A 26,299-nucleotide genomic window follows, 5' to 3' on the forward strand; every position below is an offset into this window, starting at 1 on the left:
TTACAGTTAGTGCAGAGACAGTTGATGCAGTTGTTATTACTGATACTTTCAATTCTGTCGAGGACAAGATTATTATTGGAGATTTCTATGTGAGATCTCATGGTGTTGCTACAATGCAGGAGGTAGTTGCTTCCTTAGGTGGGACAGAGGCACGCATAGAGTCACTTAGTTGTGATGTTGGTGATGTGGGTGTTTTAGCGGAGTCAGTAGATGTGGGTTTATGCTCTAGTATTACTGATTCATAGATTGGCCCTGAGTCATGTGTGTAGAGTCAGGAGTCCGTAGTTGAGGTTTTGTCAGGAGATGTCGATACAGATAGTATAGACACATCTGATGATCCATTTGATGATGCTATGAGATGTACTGGGTATGACACCCCTTGTCAGACATTGGGTGATGACTCCGAGGAGGTTTTGGATGAATCCCATGATCGATGCTTACAGGATCTTACTATCGAGGTGGAAGCTGAGACATGTGAGTAGATTGATACAACAAAGACTTCCATTTCTTTGGATGAGGAGTTAGTTGAGGTATATGGCAGTTGTATGTAGGATGCATAATTGTGTGAGGAAGATAGCATCCGTATGAGCGATCTTGTGGTGGAGAGTTCTCATTCAGTTTCCTATCTCAATGCAGTTAGTGAGATAGAGAGCTTACATAGGAGAGGAATTACAAAGGCATCATGTGACTTGTTAGCTGAAGGTGAGTGATAGTAACATTTCTTTAACTCTTGAGCATTATGATGTTATTTGTTAGATGCTAGCTACATTTGGTTGGGGTGCTCCTATGTTTGATGAGTATGGTGATAGTACTCTTTCTCCAGTAGAGGTTCATGTGCTATGAGAGGCTGCTAGGATCTTGAAGCATAGTTACTCTTAGTTAGTTGCTGACAAGGATTACCTTCTGGAGTGGGGTAACACCTACTATGAGATGTTGTTAGGAAAAGAGGAGGAGGTAGCTGAGCTCACTCGGGAGCTTGGGGTGACATTGGACTCTCTTCAGTATACTCAATTGGCTATTTAGGAGTCACAGTAACATTTGGATAAGGTTACCATGGAGTTAGAATGGGTACAGTCGACACCAGCCCTAGACCTTGTTTAGTTACATATTGTGGTTCATGGTGAGTTTTCTTCTACGATTGAGGATGAGAAATGTGATGATGTGGCAAACACATTTGTCTAGGAAATGAGTGTAGTACGTATAAAGGAGGTGAGAGCATCCGTGGAGATAGGCTCTTATGGTGATTTGCTTCCTTCTACTGAAAGTGAATCTATTTCTTCTTTTCATACAGCTGGTAGCATTGGACAGTTGGCATTGTCACATTTTCAGAGGGATTAGCTGTGGATTGCGGGGGAGCAGATTGATGCTTCCACATATAATTTCTACTGTACTGAGTCATTCATGAAGTATTTGCTTGAGAGCTCAGATTTGTGGGAGGTTTCATACAGTATATCTGAGGGTACTCTCATTCGGTGCTCTCATGCTATATGATGATTGGTTAGGAAGACTGTAGAGACCTTGGCTACAATGCTTACCAATAGGGATTTGGTGGTTGGGTTTGCTGAGAGGGTTGCCCAGGATCGTGCCTGACCAATAGTTCGAAGTCAGAGAGTGGAGCCATCTTTTGATTCCCAGTTTGATGATGATGAGATTGGGAGTTTTTATCGGCATTACACTGTGAGGAGTGCTCATCATTTTTCTTTAGATCCACGGGTAGAGGACTTGGTTTTCAACATTATGGATGGTGACAGAATGTTTGGTATTCATTATACCCCTAGAGGGCGTACTTCACCAAGGGATGAAGATTCTGAGATACGGGGTATTGTGAAACAGTTGGATGTGCTAGTGAATGAGATGAATCAAAATCACAAATAAATGATCCAACTGATTTCGAATCAGAGATTTGAGCAGAGCATATTGCTTTTTCGAAGAGAAAAATGTGATGATATAGTTGCGGCTTCAGATTTGTGGGACATTTCTTATGAAACAATGCACGAGTTGGGCACAATTGAGGTGGAATGTGATGAGAATTCATGTTAGATTAAGTTAGATGATGTAGTTGTTGGCATGAGTTCCCAAGATCATGTATTTGATGGCGATGCAACAATAGTGGGAGTAGGAGCATGCGAGGATATTGTCATATCAGCAGCCACTTCTGTGTCAATTGAACCATCCAACGAGGAGTTTAGTAGTATGCATGCAGTTCTTGATGTGTGTTCTAATGATGACACATGTTGATGATTATGAGTTTTCATCAACTGCAGATTCAGTTTAGTTTTCTATTGCAGCAGTTAGTCTTGTTCATGTGTCCTTATATTTTGGTGTGGCTACACCTAATGTTGATATAGTTAGCATGAGTGCATATGGTTCACCTGTAGCTACATCTTTTTCAATGCATGTTGGTGATGATCGGGATTCCAGTCCAATATATATTATGTGGGTGGATACAGGGAAGAAGAGGTTTCATAGATCTTCTGCGAAGTTGCCTTCTGGTAACATTTTGACTTCTACATCATCAACATAAGTTTTGGGTGCTAGGCTGTAGGACATGTGGTTGGTCCTAATGATGCTGATTTGCAATTGGTTTAGTGTCCACAAGGATTACACATACTACCTCATTTGGGATCCAGGTGGAGGTTGGAGTTCATTGTGTTGTTGGATTGCTTGAGGACAAGCAATTTCAAGAAGGGCAGACTCTAATGTTCCCCATCTTTTAGATGCTCAATGGAGTTCTTAACTTTTTATTCTCTGAAGGCTAAGTGGAGAAATAAGGAGAAATAAATTAAATTAAAGTCAATAAATAAATAAATCTAAAGGTGACTTTATATTTAATTAATTTAATTTTCTAGAAGCACAACTAATTATTGGATTGGAGAGAGGGAAGCTTCTAGAGAGTGCATTTTCTAAAAGCACAACTAATTATTGTATTGGGAAGGGGGAACCTTCTAGAGAGTGCAATTAAATAATATTTTATTTCCTTCTAGAAGGGTGAAGGGAAAGAATAAATAGAGGCCAGAGCTTCATTGTTAGGAATTTGATTATTGTCAATTGCATTTGATATAAACTTGGGAGAAGAAACTAAGGGTTTCTAATTTCAGTTAGCCATTAGAGAGTGTCAATTCTTCAGTGTTGTAACCATTTGAGGTGGTGAAATATCCATTGGATTTGGCATTCAAGAGAGCTTGATTCTGGAGTTCTATTTGTGTTTAAAGTTAAGGAATAAGCGAAGGGTTTGAAGAATATTGAAGGACTATCAAGTGCAAACCTGAAGATTCATCTTGGGCAGCCATTAGTAATCATTTTTTTCTTGCTGCTATAGTATGCATGAATAGTGTTGTGCTACAGTACCCACACTATAGTATTTATGCTTGATTCTGATTGCAACTTTCGTCTCCATCCTTGGGCATCACTATTATCAGGTTCCTCTTGCAACTATTAGTAGTTAGCATTGTAATCTTAGGCATATAATTTTGCTGTTGTAAGTGAAAACTCAAAATCAGATTTGGCATTGTTGTAGTCATTATTGTAAGCCCATTTTTCTTGACAAATTCATAGCAACATTGTATGTGGGAATGAATTCAATAAAGGAGATATATGTTGCATACCATTTGTTTGACGAAATGTCCATCTAATAGCATATATGATCAGCATAATAGTTGTATGCCAATTGTTTGTCAAAATGTCAGTTGGCTGTAGGTATGCATTTCATATCTAGTTTCCATGTATATGCATTGAAAATACCAAAAAGAACTGCACTTGCATATTAGTTCATTGTAAGAGGTATTGTAATATCATTTGTGAGCATTCTAAGTTTCTTAGCATCATTCAAACTATATCAAACAATTTGAAACACAAAAAAATCAGAAAAGAGAAAGACAATATACAAGTGTTTGACAATATTCCTTGAGCTAAAATTAGTGAGTCTGGGCAAGGGATATTATAGTGGTATCAGAGCTTGCTTGCAAAGTGTTTGATAAAATGTCAAACAATTGAATTTGAGAAGGATTTGGTGTTCCACAAAGTTATAACTGGTTGGGGTTATTATAGTGGTATCAGAGCTTGCTTGCAAAGTGTTTAACAAAATGCCAAACAACTGAATTAGAGAAGAATTTGATGTTTGATGAAGTTATAACCAGTTGGGGTTATTACAATAACTTTGAGAAGAAGAAAAACATTACACAAGCAATAAGCATTATGTCTGGAATAGTTGTAATGTCCCCATTTTTAGCAAGTTTCTGTAGTTGGCCAAGTTAGTTGACCATCATGATCCTCATGAGATGACAATGGGATTTGAGGGTCTCAGTTGTGTGGTTATAGGCTTTCCAACAGCCTATGGTGTGTTTTGGCTCCATTTGAGGGACTTACTATTTATAGTAAGTTAATCTATTGGTTCTTTTCAACTCAGTTGAGTCAGAAGAGTTGAGTGATGTTCTTAGTTTTTATTTCGGGCTTTTGGTTTGGGCTCCAGGAATTTTGGAGGGAGCGTCTATTTATAGTAAGTCACCTTCTCAGGTTCATTCATTGCCTTTCATCATCATGATCACTTTGGTGTTGTTAGATTTTGATTTTGATGCTTCTTTAGGTGTTTACGCAAGATGTGTGAATCATTATTATTATTCATGTCAATACACTGAGGTTGCTATTTTTGTAGGTGTTGTTTGTTGGTCACCTCAGTATCATAGCTCGTTGGAACTAGGATAAAAAGTTTTAAATCGTGAAAACAAGAAACAATGGCCTTGCGTGTCAGATTATTAAGTTATGGTGGAAACAGTCATTTTTGGAGCCAAAAGCATTTAATAAATTATATTAGTGGCACTTTATTATATTTTAATGTTGTGTGAGGGAAGCTTCTTAAGTGAAGTTCATTTGGGAACCTTGTGCCATTTTGAGATTATAAATATGAGGCCATTTGATGGCAAAGGCATTTGATTATTTGTTTATCTCTTTGCTTGCTGTCTTTGTGTCAATTCTGAGTTTGTGGTTTTGTGCCCTTGCTGAAGTATAAGGGTTTGAGACTGAGTTTGTGCATCAATCCACTCCTGTGGTAAAGTGGTATTGATTTAATTTTCAATCTAAATTGAAGAGACTTCTCATGCTATGTCTACTGTGGTTGAGAAGCGATTGGCTTGCTGAAGGAGATTTAATTACCTTTCGATCTGCATTTTGGGAGTTCGATTTAGAGCTGCTGTTACATTCCAAGGCAGCAATTTGTCATGTACAGGCGATGTGTTCATTTTAGAGAGGCTGTGATTCAATTCTGAGGGACTGCGTTGCAATTTCTAAGGCCTTCGAGTGATATCAAAGCCCTGCGATTAGATTTCTTGAGCCTGCAATTTATTGTAGAACCCTGTTGAATGCTTGGTGGACAACAATAAGGGCCTATAGTGGTTAATTAAGGACCTGCGATCAGTTATTTCTGTTTGCATTTCATATTTGGGCATCAAATGTTTAATTTGCAAGGGTTGCGGCTGGTAACCATTACCATTGCAACTATGTAAGGAGCGATTTCATTTCCAGGTTCTTGTGAATTTTCTGATATATTGATTGCTGGTGAGTGTGATTTTGTAAATGCAACTATGTTTTAGTAATTTGTTGGTCTATCGCCAATCTGAAATGGAATTCTGATTCAAGTTAACAAGTGAAGAATCATAGTGTATTGTAATTTCTTTTTTGGAATATATTTGTTTTCATATAGACATTAGTAGGGAAAAATAATTAAAACAAATACATCATAGTTGACTGCTTGCCAAGTGTTTGACGTAATGTCAAACCATTGAAATGTGAAAGAAATTGATGCTTGATTTAGCTATAACCAGACAGGGTAATAACAATAGTGATAACAGTTTATTAGATCCACCTACATGCCTTCATCATAATTTAAGACACTCGTTAGCATGTATGAAAAAGAACACTGAAATGACCATCATCAAATGCCATTTCATTCAACTTGCAATTGAACTTTTGAGAACATTGTCCTGATATTCCAAACTAGTCAGTTAGGGGACATTACAAAGTCTGAGTCGACATCAAAGTCAGGAGGTATTTCAGTCAAACTAATGGCAAATACAATCAATAAGAGTCAAGCCAGCATACTCCAAATTGAGGGATAAATTCATTGCTGATAAATATTAAACATAGAAGATAAACCATTTAAAATTTAAATGTATTGAACTGTGAAGATATACCCAGTATCGGTAAAAAAAATAAAGAACTTCAGCTACACAGATAAAGAGGTAACAAGACCACCAAGATTCTTAAGAAGAGGCTCTGACTGCAGAGAAAGCACCAATTGTTAGCATAAGAGGATACCAAGGTTCACCATAATCAAAATTCCTTTGGGAATTAAGTAGAGATCTACAATCTCTGAAGGGCTTCAATAATGACATCCTGTAGTCGAGTGTCAAAGCGAAACAAGGCGGGGATTGAACATCTCTGAAGGTCAGTATACTGAAAGGACTAAGTCATATGAATATAAAAGAATGGATACACATTGTGTTTATCCATAAGACTTAGGGTGAGGAAATTCTCCCCTATGAAAGATGGATATATCAAGACTTATTATCCATAAGATCTTATAAAGAGGAAATGTAGTGAGGAGATGGTGCTTAGTGGAGAGCTGTTCCAAGTTGTGCATAATGACTAGAGCCCCACGAAGTACTTCCCAAAGAACTAAGCATCTGAGCATAGTCTCTCCTTAAGAAGGGAGTTAAATTGGAAAGTAGGATTTCATATTCATTGTAATAAATAGAGAGAATTTTATTTTCTATTGGTAATGTGATATATAGATATTGTTAGATTAATAACGTATGTTGCAGGGTCATCAGCAAGAAGGTTGTTGTCATCAGCCAAAGGATCGGGGACATTACAATATTGCCATGTACAATGTTGAATCTTGAGAAAAGTTAGTAGTGCATAGAGATTGAGTATATGATAGTCATGGAATATGAAATGTTACATAGATTTGCTTCATAATTTTGGTTATTCGGTTAGTTTTGGCTTTACATTCTTCCATTTAGTTATCAATTTCTAAATTTATTTTTATCCATGTTTGGCATTTAAATTATCTAATGTGACTGTTTATTTATTTTTTAACTTAGAGGTATCACCATGACTTAGACCAGTGCCCAACCTGCCTTACCTTGGTCTTGCATATTTCCAAGGGGGGGTTTAGGAAGGGGTGAGTTGAGATGAAACTAGTTCTGCAAGGATACACACTATAGCCTGCAAACCACATGCATCAGGTATGCCCAGGCCTTGAAGTCAAACCCAAGACCGCTGTTGAGCAAACCCATAGCCCAAGCCAACTCTGCTACCTGTGGGTTCTTATCTAATGTGATTGTTATTTGAAATATATAAGTATTAAAGCTATCTTCAAAGTTTGTAACTCCAATTTGTTGATTGAACTTTTGATGTTCAATTATCATGATTGCCGATTTAAAATGTGATAGGATGACATATATTAAACTTTGATCTGTCGTAAATTCTATCCACCAATGTCAAATTAGACTGCATTTATTCTGGTCAACTAGCATAAGGAGATGAAGGGTTGACAGGCTAAGGACCTCTAGGCTCTTGACCAGTAAAGTTAGAAGTAGAATTCAAGGTGATTAGTTCTATGATAATTTATGATATTGTCTGAGGATCTTGTATGTTGTATTGATTGTTTACTTTTGTATTTTGGTCATTTAGAAAACACAAGTTTACGTTTTCATCCACCTGTGAGAAATATAGTCCTCCAGACTCTTGAATGAACTTGACATCCCTCTATCAGATAAATTTTATGTAACATTATTTGTACCAAATTATTGATACCTGTAATTCTTTGAGACACTAATTTCCATTTCTTTCAGTAACTAGCATCAATGTTCATTCTCATAATTTATTACTGAAATTATAGGTGCAAGAAGTGTGCAGCGGTCACTCGCTTTCCTCGCTATAATGATCCACTGAAGGTTTGTAACTTTGTATTAATCTTATACATTTAAATCCAACATACTGAATAGTTTGTCTCTGAGTTATATTTACAAGCTTGGTTTATGATGTTAGACAATTTTTTATTAATTTGATGGCCTTATTTAGTTAGATTATGAATAATGTCAAACTTCTGGTTTGATAATCTTTACTACAGCTTGTGGAGACTAGGAAAGGTCGTTGTGGAGAATGGGCCAATTGTTTTACATTGTATTGTAGAGCACTTGGTTATCAAGCTCGCCTAGTAAGTTTTTCTTTTTAAATTGTTTTTTAACAAGCAGTTATCCTCACTCATTTGATGTTTGGGATGATCCCTAGAACTAGTGGTAAGTTTTGATTAACATGTTATAAAAGTATTTGTTTAGCTTAATAAAGAATTTAGGAAAAGAAATGTTGGAGATCTCATGGAATATGATATTGAGATATGGTAGAATATACAGTTTGAATATCCCTGAGGAACATTGCTATTATTATAATGTGTGGATATTGTATGTGGTATGTTGATATATTCATTGTTATTTCCATTAGTGTATTGCATTTTGATTAAGCAATGATAAGTGAAACAATTGACTTAATACAATTTAGTTAGTTTTGAAATTTTAGTGTATATGTATGTTTAATCATTGAATATTAAAATAAATGGTATAAAGTCTCAATTTCCTATTATGTAATCATTGAGAATTAATATAAATACTTGACTGTGGTCCTTATGTTTGGAACCTCAATTTTCACTATTTGAGGGGAAGAGACTACCGTGATACCTTATTCCCATCCCTCCACACTCTTTTACACATCAAACACGGAATAACAATGAACATGAACTGATTTTTTTGACATTTGTCTGTTGCTGTGATATGTTGATCAGATATTGCACTTTTGCAGATTTTGGATTTCGCTGATCATGTGTGGACAGAATGTTTCTCAAATCATCTTGGCAGGTAATATTCATATCATGATTTAATCTTTATGGTTGACATTATAATTGAATTTTTCTCTCTGTATGTTTGAGTTGGAATTTCCTTTGTGAAGCTTAACAGTCCTGTTCAACGCCTTACATTGAAATCTCTAGTGCATTTTCTAATGCTTCCTGTTCTTTTTATTCATTAATCATGTCAGGTGGATGCATTTGGACCCTTGTGAATCTGTATATGACAATCCGTTGCTTTATGAAGAAGGGTAAAGATATTATTATTGGCACAGCCAATACTACTTAGATTTGTAGAGTCTAGGGATTCCATATTGTTTTTTTCATTTAAAAGTATGTGAAGCTGGGCCTTTTTCCTGAATTGGATGGCATTTCAATCATATAGATGCATTCTAATACTCTTATTGTAGTCAAAGTGTTAAATTACAGTCTAACTTTTTCTTTGTTTTTTGTATCTGAGTGTTATACACCTGAAATCAATCTAGTTTTTAGAGGAGACAATTTTTTATTTTTTTAATTAGTGTTTGCATTCTCCATTCTGCTAATTTCATCATGTAGTATACTGAAATTGAATGCTAGGCAGCAATACATCTTTGTGTTTCTAGTGGTGTTTTCTAATTGTGTATTACTGTATAAAGGTGGAAAAAAAAATTGACCTATGTCATTGCACTTTCGAAAGATGGAGTATATGATGTGACAAAGCGGTACACAAGAAAATGGCATGAGGTATGCTACCACTTAATTGAGCAATACCTCATAGCTGGTTCTTTGATCTTGCATTTAGACAATCTTGTAACTATGTTTTGCTTTGTGAAATATTATAGCTCACCAATGAATAAATTGCTTGATGTAGACTATATCTCGACGCCTCATCACTTCAGAAGCTAATGTGCAAGAAGTAGTTAAAAGTTTGACAAAGGAAGTTCGAAGACATTTATCTCCGGTTGATCAGGCTTTGCTTGAAAGCCGTGACAAAGAAGAGTTGCATGAAATTGAAAAATCGCATTACAGTCATGATGAACCTTCAGGTTCACTTCCAGGACGACAAAGTGGATCTAAGGAATGGCGGATTGCTAGAGCTGAGTTTGGTGCTGGTAATGACATGCCATTCAAGAGTCTTCGTTGCCCCATCCGTACATGCATAGATGACCATGTGGGGAGGATCTATAAATCCTTTGGCTTAATTTTACACCAGTTTATTGATGATACAAAATCTATGTCCAGAGTTGTGGATGAGATGAAGGCTGTGCAGATGCTTATATCTAATCTTAAGGAAACACCATTCCGAATTCGTAAGATGATGGTTGATTTCGATTATAACGGCTTGGATATAACTAAACTCATACAATGTAATTCATATCAATATCTACTTCAGGCACTCAGCCTTAAAAGTTGTTCAGATCAAAATGGAAAGATATATGTTTGTTTGGCTCAGGAACCGGTCAAGACCTCCCTTGCTCTACCCGTGGCCTGTGAAATTCTTGAAGGAATGGTAAAAAATACAGACCTCGTAAAAGACCTCACACATAATGCAGCTGTCAAACTGTTTATTAATTGCAGGAGAATATGTGGTGGTTCTGTCCAAGCAAGTGGAGAGCAACTCCCACTAGGAATAGTAAGTTTTCTCATTAGTTGAGGGTTTATGGTTTAGTTGCTATGGTAAAGATTGGAAAACAAATATCTTGGTGCCTGAGATTTAATTTAATATTCAAAATTGATGCCTTCCCTATTTAAACATTGCAGGCTACATCAGCTTTTGATGGCCTTACTTCAACTAAATGGGAAGAACCAGATGGAGCAAAAGGTACTCTTGAATGTGCTTTATCTTTAAAAGTTCATTTCATGATAGGATAGTGGAATATTTATGTGGCATACATCATATTGTCATCAACACTTCTTTTATATTGTCTAGTTCCCAGAAATGGATATGACTTTTGAAGTAATTTTCCATCAAACTCAGTTTACATCTTGTACCATAAGTATAGAAACTTGATTTTATGTAGTGTCTTAAGTACGCCAATACATTGCAAGCCTATGGAAATCATATGATGGTTAGAAAAACGTTGGACAAAATAGATTATGAGCTAATAGTATACAATCTAGTTTGTATGACACGTCCACACAGCACTGTAAGAGTATTCTCCATAGGGACTTTCTATAGTAGTCAGAATAAGTTGTTTGTATTTAATGTATTGCTTTGGTTGGATCAACTAGCTCAGGATTGTATGTCAGTCTCTATTAGCTAGATCACATAATTTAATCATTAGATCTATGGAATCTGAACCTAAACTTAAAAAATACAACTGTATAAAAGACACATATATTATACTGTAGGATATTATTTATTTTTTAACAGGAATAAAACAGGGGTTTAAGATCATGGGAGGATTTTGTTAGGGATAAAAACCTAGGTAACGTAATTGCACATAATGGTTTTATCTTTCTAGGATCTACAAAATTTTTTGGGTTTCAAAAGATTTTACAATGCAACAAAAGTGGGGAAAATTAATTTACAGAAATAAAGGACTCTAATACAAATAAGTAATATTGGGTCACATGCTTATGCAAGGGATGCACCCCTACAAATTGGATTGAAATAGACAAAGAAAATTAACAAAAAGTCTATATATTATATAGACTTGGAATTTGGAAGAATGAGATACAAATGTTAGGGTTTTCCCTCAATTTGTAATCAAAGAAGAAGAAAACCCGAAAGACACCAAAATCACAAAATGACAAAAAAATATAAATCGACCAACACAACATATATCCCAAAGCATCTAGGGTATTTATATAGTTTTGATGAACCTTGCAATCCATGGATAGGGTATGGGGACAAACTTTTTTGTATGTGGCAACTTATCATGCTGCTGAGCATAAATTTTGATGACTTTCACAATTGGGCTTCCCCCCACATTCATTAATAGGGGATTGTGGGGAGGAAGAACCCATCCTACGAAACCCGGGGGATCTATCACTCCAATGAGGGCCTAGGGTAGGACCCCAAGTTAGTGGTTTGGGGACAATGTACCCCACTGGGGTTCCTGGGGGCAGCACTCCCAAAGAAAAAGTTTTCATTATTTAACGAAGGAGGTAGCTTTTATTTTGGTATCTAGTTTGACCCTTTTGAACCATAAAAAAGGCTTAATAAAAAAGTGGTTGTGGAATTTGGAAAGTCATGAGATTGTATATTGGTTCATTGTTGGATAATGACAAAAATGGGTGACTGTTTTTCTGTGGATGTAGCCCACATTTGGTGAGCTTGTTAGGCATGGCTTGTGACTGACATTGATTGTCGTTGATGTCAAAACATCTGTACTGTCACTTGGGCAGCATCTATTGTTTGGGGACAGGTTTTGTAGTTGTTGGCATATTCTGTGGTCTATTGGTAATGACAACCTAGGAGAAGTTTTTTTTGGGTATATACAAGAATTATTCAAAATTGCGAATATCTCTCACTACCTAGTTTCTGATGTATGGGTGTATATTGTTCAATTGGTACACTTGGTGTTTTTGGTGATTGTTGTGGCTACAATATGGTCAGTCTTTAATATCTGTGAACGTGTGTCGGTATTTGTGATAAATAATGCAATATATTATTTGTGATTCATATTCAAAATGTAATGCTGAGATAATATATTCTCTAGATTTAGGTCTAATGCTTAGAATTCAATATAGAACCTCAACTAAGTGCGTTGATGTTAACACACATTTTGTTATGAAGTCGACATATGTATGCTTGGCTACCAATATAAACAATGGAGAAATTTTTGTATCCAAGGTGTGGGATGGATAGTAGTTTATCAATTATGTTGTTGTCATGATCGAGGCAATGTATGATTTGAATGTTAAGCATGCGTATGTGAGCTTATGCAGTTAGCTGATTCAAGGAGATGTCGATAGTTGTATACTGGAATTGCAAAGGCTCGACAACTTCATTATAGTGGTGGTTTATACTTCATCTCTCATGTAATGGCTATAAGCTTATTGTATCAACAGTGAGCTTTATTGTATTTCTTGAACATGGCCATCTTGTGGTGAAGCCTACAGTAGAAACACTTTCACATTGCAGTGAGCCTTTCAGGTAGTTAGCCTTGTTATACAAAATCATCTTAAATGGTGTTTTTCATTTCATGAAATTTAGTTTCTGCATGGTTTTTGCCACTTTGGGTTTTCCACGTAAATCTTGGTGTTGATTGTATTGGTGTTTTTATGCTTTCATGCTTATCTTTACATTGATGGTTTACTATGATATAACTGATAGATCTTAAGTAATGGTTGTTGATTGTTAAGTATTAACCAACAAATCAAAAGATTTTATAAGTTTGTGTGTAACAACTAACCTTTCTAATTCACATGAAATCATATTGAATAACCAATATTTCTAATTCACATGAAATCGTAATGAATAACCAATTTAACCAACCATTTCCAATTCATTTGAGGTCTCAATGACTATAGAATATTTAAAATTAAACAAAATAGGGGGTGTAACTTACCCCCCTTGTGTTTCGTCGTCCCTAATGGACAACTACAACTAAATACACAAAGAAAATATTCACAACATTTATATAAGAACTGCCATAAAGCCTCAAAGTTCTCAATTTGGCTGACAATGTAATAGTATCAATCTATAGTTCATGTTTTTGGAAAAAGATGGGGGAATTTCGCGGTGATTTCATCATAATCTTCCCAAGTAGCATTCTCCTCAGCATATTGATCCCATTGGACCTTGCACTGGGTGACATCTTGCTTTTGTAAGTGTAGCTTACGCACCTCGAGTATTTTTGAGTGGTTTTATTACCACCACCCTTTGATCTTGCACCTGCAAGAAGTTCTAATCAATGACATATTCAGCATTGGCTATGTACTTCTTAAGATAAGATGCATGAAACACACTATGCATCTACGCAATGGCTGGAGTTAGAGCAATTCTGTAGGCTACAAGGTTTACAACTTTCAACATTTCAAAACGTCCTAGGTATCTTGGACCTAACTTGGCATTTTTACCAAATTTGATAGTACTCTTTTGGGCTTTTTCCTTTAGGAGAATCTTTTCCTCCTCGAATTTTGTAGGAGTCCTTTCAGCATCTACAAAACTCTTTAGGCGATCATTAGCCTCATTCAGTCTTTGACAGATTTGAACCACTTGCTCTTCCATTTCTAAGAGCATTTGAGACCAACAATTATTCAATCCTCAATCCTGTTCGAACTTACGAGGGTTCTACATTTCTGTCTGCACAAGGTTTCAATTGGTGCCATAATGGTAATCTGATATGAATTATTATAAGAAAATTGTACCAAGGGAAGATACATGTCCCAACGATATTGCTGATCCATGCAATATACCCTTAAAATATCTTCTAGTACCTGGTTTACCCTTTCTGTCAGCCTGTTAGTTTTTGGATGATAGGCTGAATTGATATTCAATTTTATTCCCAAGGCAGAAAACAAAGTTTGCCAAAGTTTGGATGTCATTTTGGCATCCCTATTTGAAATAATCTTTTCTGCAACCCATGAAGTTTGAAAATTTCCTTTACTAATTTATGAGCAATTTTTGGTGCTCCATTTGTTAAATTTCTTAGGATAAAATGGGCTACATTTGTAAGTTTGTCCACTACCTTGAGAATAGTGTTGTGACTATTTCTGGTCATGGGTAACCCTTTTATGAAATTCATGCTAATTATTTGCCATTTCCATTTTGGAATTTCATTTGGATGTAGCAACCCTGCTGGATACCTGTGTTCGACCTTGACCGTCCGACATTCAAGACAACTTGCAAAAAACTCAACTGCTTCTTGTTTCACACCCCTCCCAAAAGTACAATGGTTTCATATCACCTATCATTTTTGTCACCTTGGGCTGTTTAGAGTAAGGAGCACCGTGGATTTCCCTCAAAATCTTTTTTCAGATTTCAGAATCCTTAGGTATATACATTCACCCGTTATACTTGAGAAGTCCATTTGCTTCTTGTTGGTAACCTTCATATCTGGCATCACAGGGGTCAGTTCGAAGAGCTATACATGTTTGTAGAATTGTAATAACCCCAACAAGTTATAATTTCGTCAAACACAAAGTGCTCTCTAATTCACTTGTTTGACATTTCGTCAAACAGTTTGCAAGCAAGAGATATATTGCATATCTAAATTCTGATTGCTTACTAAATGCCAAACTTTAATAAATATGCTTGCAAAGAACACACCAAACATCTAACAATGAAGATGCAATTGATTTTGAATAACACTGATTACAAATAGGAAAATATGCATCTACATCAATAAGACATTGGGACAATAAATTTTGATATAGAACTCTGATATAAATCAGATTACAACAGATTTTATAAACCCTACCAATGCCCTAAATATCTACTCTCAAACAATGCAAAATGTATTAGATAAAAACCTGGAATTGCTCCAAAAATATGAATTTTCCTGTAGCAAATCACTATAGCGATGACACTGTAGTAGCGGTACTGTAGGAAGTTATTGTAGCAATATCCAACTTAGTCCTTACTCCACAAGTCTGGCCCTAGGCCACAAATTTGGCACAATGAAAAGACTGATTTGTCTTCTCCAATAGTTGCAACCCTTCGGAAGATATTTCACCACCTCAGTTATGCAAATCAATGGGTGTGTTCGTTCCCAACAATCAATGTAACAACTGCAGAAACCCTTGGCTCCACAAGCTATTCAAAAGAGTAGATGGCAACACATTCAATACTCAACAATGAGGCTGCCCTCCATATTTATTCTTTTCCTCTAATAGATGGACCTCCTTCCAGAACAAATAAAATAATATTTAATTCCTATTTCTAGAAGATTCTTTTAATTTAGTCACTTTTAATTAAATTAATTAAATATAAGGTCACCTTTTAATTTTAATTTATTTAATGACTTTATAAGAAATTAATTTAATCAATTTCTCCTTATTCCTTCACTTAGCCTTCAGAGAATGGAAAGGCTAAGAACTCCACTAATAGGCTAAAAAGATGGGGACATTACAATCCGCCCCTCTTGAAATTGCTTGTCCCCAAGCAATCTCAACTCTGGATGCTGCAAAATTTCTTCACTTTCTTAAGTGGCATCCTCTACTGGCAGGTCCTTCCAGTTCACCAAGTACTCCCCGATAGTACGTCTCCTCAAATTCCTCTCCCTGAACTCAATGATAGCCTCTGGTACTAAAACCAATTTCCCCTCATTGTCCAAGGGTGGAAGCACTGTAGAAGGAACAATCTGGTGTCCTAACACCTTTTTGAGACGTGACACATGAAAAACATTATGGACTTTGCTTTTTGTCGGCAAATCCAAACTCGTAAGCCACCTCTCCAACTCTCCTGATCACCTAAAAGGTCCATAATAACGTGGTTTAAGTTTTTTGGCACCACTCTTCTTGAGAGTGGATTGGCGGTAAGGCTGCAACATCAAATATACCATATCACCTACCTCGAAAGTCCGCTTAGTCCTCTTCTGATCAGCATACTGCTTCTATTGATCTTGTGCCTTAGAGATATTATCCTTAAGAGCCTTTACAATGCCCTGGCTCTCCTGTAATAAGTCTCCAACACTGGGTACTCTACTATCTGATAGCAACAAATCCATAAAATTGGGTGCCTCATATCCATATAATGCCATGAATGATGACCTCTGGATAGACATGTGATAAGTGGAATTATAACAATATTCACATAGATATATCCACTTAACCCAAGCCTTTTGTTGCCCTGCCATGTAATTCTAGAGGTATCCCTCCACCCATTTGTTTACTATCACTGTTTGACCATCTGTCTAGGGGTGGTAGCTAGTACTCGAAGTCAGCTCTGTCCTGCACAATCTGAACAACTCCTACCAGAAGTGACTCATATCAATTAGATTTATATCAGAGTTTTGTATTAGAATTTATTGCCCTAATGTCTTATTGATGTAGATGCATATTTTCCTATTTGTAATCAGTGTTATTAAAAGACAATTGCATCTTCATTGTTAGATGTTTGGTGTGTTCTTTGCAAGCATATTTATTAAAGTTTGGCATTTAGAAAGCAATCAGAATTTAGATATGCAATATATCTCTTGCTTGCAAAGTGTTTGATGAAATGTCAAACAAGTGAATTAGAGAGGACTTTGTGTTTGACGAAATTATAACTTGTTGGGGTTATTACATTGGTATCAGAGCTAAATTCTGCCATCCTGAGGGTTTAGCAATCACATGCAGCCACCTAGGGTTGGCTCTCACAGATTTTACACTCGCAGGCGAGCTTTATTTGACAGGGAACAAGATTTTGACAGGCAGCTAGACACTATGGGTGACAGGCAAGAGTGTAGCCAACCAAGAGACAATAGGAATGAAGATCAAGAAACAAGAGAATTTTTTAGAGCAATGGTTACAGGATAAGAGCAAATGGCTTAGGCTTTGCAGGTACTCACCACCATGGTTGAGCACATGAACCCACAAGACAGACGAAATCAAGAACAAGGGGATAAAAGGAGTGCAATGGGATCACCTAGAGCTCATAGAACTCTTTCCAAAATAGCAGACAAGTCCACACGTCCTACCTTTGTTAGAGAGGAACCAGTACAGGAGCCAGCAGAGGAAGCTGAGGATGAGACATTTGCAGATATCCTTATGGCTACTAATGATGAATGAGAATCATTGGCACCACAAGTGTACGGGAGAGAATGACTTTTGAGAGGTTTGTGAACCAAAGAAGAGAACACTACCATGTAGTTAGACAGAATAGGAGACCTCGTGGTGAGGATAATGAATTAAAGCATGCTACAGGGAGGCTTTCCTTGACTGTATTTGATGGGAGTAGCAAAATGACAACACAAGCTTGATACCTTCTTAGCACTAAGACCTATGATAGAAGTGGAGGCAATATAATATGCCACGCTACATTTACAGGGAGCTGCACTTGATTGGTGGTACCATGGGATGGTTACCCTTCAGCATAACCAAGTGACTTCATATCAGGAGTTTGTGGACAAGTTGGTAGAGAGGTTTGATAAGAAGGATCCAAAAGTCTACTTCAGGGAGTTGGCATAGTTGAGACAGACAGGCGGATTGGATTATTTCATTAGTGATTTTCAAAGGCTATCCATTATGGTGCTAGATATGTTAGATAGGAGAGTGGTTGTTTTGTTCACTGAGGGATTATTCGAACCACTAAAGGGTTGGGTAAAAGCCTTTGATCCATTCAATTTGCAAGAAGCGATTAAGAAGGCTAGAAGTATGGAACAAGCAGCCCTAGTAAATAAATTTTAGTCGAAGGGTGCATCATCTCGAAAAGACAAACCATTCTTCAAGAAACTTGAGAGGAATGAAACAAAGGCTGAAAATAAAGATAAATCATTTGCTCCTTTGGATAGAGAAACATTGAATCTTTAAGGAAGAAAAAAAATTGTTTTTATTGCAAAGGACCCTATGATATGAACCATGACTATCCTTTGAGGCCAAAGGGGAAAGCAAACAGGGTTATGTGGACTTATTATGAGGATTTTGATTCTGAAAATTCAGACCAGCAATCTGAAAATGAGGAATCAATTGAAGAAAAGGAAGGCATAGATGATATTGGTGATGAGAAGACTGAGAGTAGACTTAAGGAGGCCCGTCTCACTAGTGTACAACAAGAGGGATCATTCAGGATGAGAGGGGTATTGGCTGGTCAGCGAGTTATTACTTTGCTTGATATAGGTGCTACTCACAATTTTATTGATTCTAAATTGATTGAGAGGCGTGGGATACAGACAGGCCAGTTTGAGGGTTTGAGAGTGAGGGTAGCTGATGGCTACATCCTCAAATGTGACAGGAAGATTACAGGTCTGCCCCTAAAGGTCAACAACTTTGATTTCAAAGCAGATTTTTATGTTGTTAACATGGGTGATATAAATTTAGTTCATGGTATGACTTGCTTACATGATATAGGGGAGTTCACTCTCAATTTGAGAGATATGGAGATGAGGTTTCAATCAGAAGGGAAGACCCATATACTTAAGGCCATTCATGATAGTGGGTTTAGGATGATGTCTTGCAGACGCATGGAGAGCTTGTTGAGACATGACCAAGTTGAGTGGGCAGCCCATTGCACTTTAATGCCATCACAAGTGTAGCAAAAATCAGAATATCACCTAGAGTTATAGGAATTGAGAATTAAGCAATACAAGGTTTTTAGTGAAATACCACTAGGTAGACCTCCAAATAGAGGTATCGAGCACATTATTGAGTTAGAGGGTGCTAAACCCATCATGATCACACCCTATAGGCATCCAACGAGATTGAAGAATGAGATCGAGAAAACCATTAAGTAACTACTTGCTATGGGGCACATTAGACCAAGTAAGTTGCCTTTCACTTCTTTTGTTGTTTTGGTGAAGAAGGATGGTACTCTTAGGATGTGCATAGATTACAGCGTCCTAAACAAGAAGATTATCAAAAACAAGCATCCCATCCCATGGATTGATGAGTTATTAGATGAGCTGCATGGAGCATGTTTCTTCTCCAAAATTGATTTGAGATCAGGCTATCATCAGATCTGAGTCCGAGAGCAGGATATAGAAAAGACAACATTTAGGTGTCATTGTGGCCATTTTGAGTTTATAGTTATGCCATTTGGACTAACTAATTCTCCAGCTACTTTTCAATTCACAATGAACAGGGTCTTTCAACATCAGTTGAGGAAATTTGTATTAGTCTTCTTTGATGACATCCTGGTGTATGGTAGGATATAGGATGAGCATGTGCGACACTTGGACACAGTGTTCAAGATTTTGAGCAGGAAGTCCTTGTATGCAAAAGAATCAAAGTGTGATTTGCGATTATCAGAGTTATTATATCTGGGTCACTTTATCAGTGCTCAGGGAGTACAAATGGATCCTGAAAAGATTCGTGCTATTATTGAGTGGCCTACTCCAGTGAAGCTGACACAGTTGAGAGGATTTTTGGGGTTGTGTAGGTTCTACAGGAGATTTGTTAGTGGATATTCTAGGCATGCAGCACCCTTAACGGACTTGATGAGAAAGGGGGCTTTCTTATGGACTTTTGAGGCACATGAATGTTTTGATAAATTTAAAGATTTGATGACTTCTTGTCCAGTGCTAGCATTACCAGATTTTGGCAAATCTTTTGAGCTACATTGTGATGCATCTGGCGAAGGTGTTGGAGTGGTGCTTATGCAGGACAAGCACCTGATTGCTTATGAGAGTTGGAAGCTCAAGGGGCCTGGGAGGAGCTTCAACATTTATGATAAGGAAATGTTGGCCATAATGCATGCTTTGGCCAAATTTAGGTAGTATTTAGTGGGTAGCAAATTCAAAGATCCCTGATGGATCTCTGCTGCAAATCTGCTGTAGATTTATTTTATTTTTGTTTTTTCTTGTTTATTAATGTTTTCTTGTAGAACTAGACGGAAATGCAGAAGAGTTTGTTTGTTTTTGATGATTATTCCACATAGAAATGAGAAGTAGCAAATGGCAAGAAAAGAGTTTGAAAATAAATAACAATATGCAGTAAAGTCAGAGTTGATACAAATCGTACCAGGCAGATCTCTGAATTATAGAGCCAAATAAAAGATCCAGCACATTTCCTCTAACAATGACACCACAACTGGCTGATGAAAATGGGTTGATAAGATGCAAGAATTTGCTGCTTAGTAACTGATTTTTCTATGTATCCAAGTGCTGCAAATGACAGAGTACGGCTGCAAGAAATGGCAGTGTACGGCTGCTAGAATTCACCTCCCATACGCCAAAGAACATGCCCAACAAAACAAACTGTAGGCCCAAGCTGAAGTGGCGTCTACCTTCCTCCTGAATACTGTTGAAACTACTGACAAACCAATACCCAACGCTGCTGAGGGTTACGTCCCAGCTAGCAATTACCCTGGGGTTTGCGTCCCAGAATGCAAATCGCTCAAGCAGAGCAAATCTGAAAAGAAGTGTTTCAAAAATATGCATAATCATGAGAAATGGCGCCCATCTCCTTATAACCCCTTGCAAAGCAATTCGAACCCTAAAGTGACCCCCAATTGGCGTTGGCTATAAAAATGAATTAAATCTTATTTTAAAGTGACCATGTCACTAGAAAATGACCTTTTCCACCATAGTAATAAATCCGCTCACCGAATTGCCCTGAGACCAAAGAGGAAGATTTAGAGAATTTTAAGACCTTTCCAACAAGCTATCATAACATGGGATACGCATCCAGATGAGGCCAAAATTCCCTTATTACTCCAAAATGCCTAATAACTTAGCCTTATTTAAATATTAAACGCTAACTTAGGAAATATTAAAAATATAACCCAAATAGCTATAAACTGCCCAACTGACATCACAAACCATAAAACCATCCTGTCACCTATTTGTGACTGAAGTCAGAAATCAAGGATCGACTGGCAGTCTCATCCCTAAAATCTAGGGATGCTCCTAAAATTTAGGAAACAAGCCCTATCCCTCTGAAACTGAACCCAAAGGGTCATCTCATGGAAACCCAGCCCTGGGCATGATCATACCTCCTAAAAAGTAGGAATGAACCCCATAAATGTAGGAACTGCCTCCTAAAAACAAGGAACGTCACCCAACTGATCAATACCCACCAGAAAACCAAGTCCCCAACATTGAATAACCATACTGGGTCTCTAGCCAACTCTGTCAGCCTACAAGACCCCATAATAAGCTGACTCACATGTCTCTGTTAGACTGAGCTAGAGTGGGGACATGACAGTCCTCCCCTCTCGGAGATGCTTGCCCACAAGCAACTGTAATGTAGGATGCTGTAAAATGCTCACCCTCCTAGGTGGCATCCTCTATGGGAAGATCTCTCCATCGAACCAAATGCTCTCGAATCACTCGGTTTCTCAGCCACTGTTCCCTCACCTCAAGAATCTCATCAGGGACCAAAATCAATTTACCTTCCTCATCCATAGGAGGTAATTCGAGTGAAACTATAATATGCTGTCCAAGGGCCTTTTTCAGGCAAGATACATGAAATACATTATGAACTTTGCTGCCATGTGGTAACTCAACCTCATATGCAACCTCTCCCACTCGCCCGAGTATCCTGTATGGACCATAAAAACGTGGTTTGAGCTTCTCAGCTCCCCCCCTTTTTAGGGTGCTCTGCCGATATGGTTGTAAATGCAGAAAGACCATATCATCCATCTCAAATGCCCTCTCAATCCTGTGCTTGTCAGCGTACATCTTTTGCTGATTTTGGGCCTGCTGCAAATTCTCCCTAAGAGATCTCATGACATCCTGGTTCTCTTGTAACCAATCCTGAGCCAAGGGAACTCTACTGTCACCAAATGCCAAATCAATGAAAGATAATGCCTCATATCCATAGAGAGCTTTGAAAGGTGTCATGCCAATGGAGATATGATGCGTAGTATTATAACAATACTTGCCCAAATGCAGCCAACGCACCCATGCTTTTTGCTGCCTTGACACATAGTTACGCAAATATCCCTCAACCCATTTGTTAACTATTTCTGTCTGCCCATCCGTTTGAGGGTGGTAACTAGTACTAGGTGTTAACAAAGTACCAGCTAGTGTAAAAAATTCCTGCCAGAAGGAACTCATGAATCTGCTGTCCCTATCACTCACAATGGTCTTTGGAAGACCATGAAGTCTAAACACCTCCCTGAAGAACAACTCAGCCACCTGCGATGCTGTAAAATCTAATGCAATGGGAAAGAAGTGGGCATACTTCGTTAGCGTATCCACAACAACATAGATGCAATCTTTCTCTTAAACTCGAGGAAGACCTGTAATGAAATCCATGGAGATCCCTGTCCACTTCTGTTCCGGTATAGGCAAGGGCTGCAATAATCCCGCTGGGTAGGTATGCTCCGACTTGTTCTGCTGACAAGTCATACACTCACGGACATGGTGTAAAACATCATCTTTGAGACCCTTCCAAGAGAATCTCTCACGTACTGCCCTGTAAGTCTTACCATATCCTGGGTGTCCGGCTGTAGGAATATCATGGAGAGCGTGCAAAATTTGTTCCTTCAACTGAGAACTCGGAACAAGGTAAACCCTGTCTTTATGGTAGATAATATCATCTACCACACTGTATCTGTCATCCACTATCAAACCCTCCATAATCTCACACATCCGTAGAGTCCCATCCTTCTTCTTAACAAGCACTATAGAAGAAGCAAAGGGGTTGGAACTAGGTCGAATGAAACCCATGTCCAATAGCTCATGAATAGTCTTCTCAATTTCATCCTTATAGGCTCTAGGATGACAGTATGGGGTAGTAATCACTGGCTTCGCTCCATCCTCCAACTCTATACCATGCTCAAACCCTCTATCTGGTGGCACTCCAGGAGGTATATCACCAAACACTCTACTGTGACGACCCATCACTGACTGAATGTCCACATGAAATACACGGCCATCCTGAGATATGGGTGTTTTGGATTTAACCAAATAGTGTGTAGCCCAAAGCACATCATTATGCCTAAGGATGGTCTCCATCCTGCGAGAAGTCACCTCCCTGGTTCCACCATCTGACGCTGCCCTCAAAATCACCTTCTGCCCGCCAGAAAGAAACTCTAACTACATATGGTGGTGATCAATAATGTAACGCCCAATACCCTGTAACCATTGCATGCCCAAAACCACATCATAATCTTCTATGGGAAGCACATAGAAGTCATCAATCAAAGTATAATCTCCCATTTGAATACTAAGCTGTGGAATCCGCTTGGTACAACCCAAAATGGCACCATCAGCCACCTTCACTCCAAAACCTCCAAACTCCTCGTACTGTAAGCCACGCCTCTCAACTAATTTTTGATCAATAAAGTTATGCGTAGCACCTATGTCTACCAAACTGGTGATCCGCTTACCCTTAAGTGTACCTTTCAACCGGAAGGCATGAAACTTAGGATAACTGGAGAGGGTAGCCATAGCTACTTTAGCTGATGCCACAGGCTCAGCGGTGTCTAACTCCAACTGTGTCAGAAAATGCTCAACATCTTCTGTATTATCCTCAATATCAGTATCAGGAACCTCCTCATCTCCTAACTCAGAAGTCACCTCAATCAAATGAACCTTTCCTTTACCCATGCAACAGTGTCCTGGTTCCCATGGTTCTTTGCGGGAAAAACACAACTTTTTCCTCCTCAATTCATTCCTCGTCTCCTGATTCATCCAAGGAGTTTTAGATGAGTTCCCTCCTTTGTTTTGTGTCGTATTGGCCTTCTGTGCAGGCCGTGAATCTCTAAATGGTTTCTTATCTGCTTGATAAGAAGTGGGAACAATATCCAATCTCAATGTCACATGAATAGCCTCCTTAAGAGTAGCTGGTTGGAAAGCACGTACCAATCCTTTTAGTCTATCCTGCAAACCCTGAATGAACAACATCACACTACGTTTCTGGGGCATATCCGGTACCATAACTGCAATATGCTGGAACTCATTAATATAGGCTTCTGCATGACTAGTTTGTTTAAGGTGAGCCAACTCCCTGTAATAAAGTTCTGTATCCTTACGGTCAAATCGTGCAATGAGTCGCTCGGTGAACTCAGCATAGGAGTGAACTAAGGCGTGATCTTGGGTGACCAATCCGTGGTGCCACCAATCATAGGCAATCCCCTTTAAATGCAACACAGCAAACTGAATAGCCTCACGCTCAGGCATGGGCCTCAATGAAAGGTATATGTCCAGCTTGTGGACCCAAGCTCGTGCACTAGTGTCTCCTGAGCCATTATATGAGGCCAATATAATCTTCCCAGTAGCTCTATTGAGGTCATAATTCTGTTGCTGTTGTGGTAGTCTATTACCACGATCTTCCCTAAACCTGGTTGTATCTCTACGCTGTGCACAATACTGGGGTAGAGGGAAGACGTCCCTAACCTCAAGAGGTAGAGCTCTCCACTCAGCTGTGGCCGTCAAAACTGACTCCTGAAACCCCACTTCTGGTGGTTCCACCTGCGCTGGCCGTTCACCTGGTATGAATTGGGGAAGCAATGGCCTATTCATAGTAGGTGTACGATGGCGATGCCTCCTACTGGAATGAAGGGAGCTCCCAACTGAAGAATGGGACTGATGGCTGCGCTGACTACCAGCCACTGAAACTGATCTACTTTGCCTGCCTCTGTGTCCACCCATCTCCAAATGCTCCAAGGTATCCTATAACCTGTCTAGAGCCTGAGCGATCCTGGGCTGAGTAGTGAATAGGGTCCGCACCATCTCTCTTTCTTCTTCCTCTGTAGGGATGTCGTCGCCAGCAGCACCCTGTGCCTCACCCATAGCTGGTATCTGTGCGTCTCTGGCGACCTCTGCTCGCCACTGGTTTCTCCTGCGCTCGTAGAATCTGTGTATTTCTCCACTAGGATCCATAGATTTGTATTCAATCCACCCACTAGTGACTACCCAGATGCTGAAATGATTTATCAAAAACTTTTATCGAATACCCAGATGCCAAAATCTGTTGTGACAATTTCTCACAAACCCTATAGGCTGGCACGATGTAAGCTCTGATACCACTGAAAGATCCCTGATGGATCTCTGCTGCAAATCTGTTGTAGATTTATTTTATTTTTGTTTTTTCCTGTTTATTAATGTTTTCTTGTAGAACTAGACGGAAATGCAGAAGAGTTTGTTTGTTTTTGTGTTTTTGATGATTATTCCACATAGAAATGAGAAGTAGCAAATGGCAAGAAAAGAGTCTGAAAATAAATAACAATATGCAGTAAAGTCAGAATTGATACAAATCGTACCAGACAGATCTCTGAATTATAGAGCCAAATAAAAGATCCAGTACATTTCCTCTAACAATGACGCCACAACTGATTGATGAAAACGGGCTGATAAGATGCAAGAATCTGCTGCTGAGTAACTGATTTTTCTATGTATCCAAATGCTGCAAATGACAGAGTATGGCTGCAAGAAATGGCAGTGTACGGCTGCTAGAATTCACCTCCCATACGCCAAAGAACATGCCCAACAAAACAAACTGTAGGCCCAAGCTGAAGTGGCGTCTACCTTCCTCTTGAATACTGTTGAAACTACTGACAAACCAATACCCAATGCTGCTGAGGGTTACGTCCCAACCAGCAATTACCCTGGGGTTTGCGTCCCAGAATGCAGATCGCTCAAGCAGAGCAAATCTGAAAAGAAGTGTTTCAAAAATATGCATAATCATGAGAAATGACGTCCATCTCCTTATAACCCCTTGCAAAGCAATTCGAACCCTAAAGTGACCCCCAATTGGCGTTGGCTATAAAAATGAATTAAATCTTATTTTAAAGTGACCATGTCACTAGAAAATGACCTTTTCCACCATAGTAATAAATCCGCTCGCCGAATTGCCCTGAGACCAAAGAGGAAGATTTAGAGAATTTCAAGACCTTTCCAACGAGCTATCATAACATGGGATATGCATCCAGATGAGGCCAAAATT

At 38.3% G+C, this 26,299-nt stretch overlaps 1 protein-coding gene across 3 annotated transcripts in view; it reads left to right on the forward strand.

The window, feature by feature from the left end:
- The window catches only part of PNG1 (peptide-N-glycanase 1), a 286,311-nt gene that overhangs the window by 171,432 nt on the left and 88,580 nt on the right, over nt 1–26,299 (forward strand). For all 3 annotated transcript variants that reach the window (XR_016363877.1, XM_089825430.1, XM_089825431.1), the window contains exons 8-14: nt 7,898–7,952; nt 8,129–8,215; nt 8,854–8,909; nt 9,088–9,147; nt 9,535–9,622; nt 9,750–10,511; nt 10,640–10,700. Coding sequence is in view for 2 of the 3 variants with exons in the window: in XM_089825430.1 (XP_089681556.1) it covers nt 7,898–7,952; nt 8,129–8,215; nt 8,854–8,909; nt 9,088–9,147; nt 9,535–9,622; nt 9,750–10,511; nt 10,640–10,700 (1,169 nt within the window). In the remaining variant the exon portion in view is untranslated. The remainder of the gene's footprint in view (nt 1–7,897; nt 7,953–8,128; nt 8,216–8,853; nt 8,910–9,087; nt 9,148–9,534; nt 9,623–9,749; nt 10,512–10,639; nt 10,701–26,299) is intronic.

The sequence above is a fragment of the Cupressus sempervirens genome, chromosome 4 (assembly GCF_028749045.1).
Source record: "Cupressus sempervirens isolate cs-2001-9-10 chromosome 4, ASM2874904v1, whole genome shotgun sequence".
Lineage (NCBI taxonomy): Eukaryota > Viridiplantae > Streptophyta > Pinopsida > Cupressales > Cupressaceae > Cupressus > Cupressus sempervirens.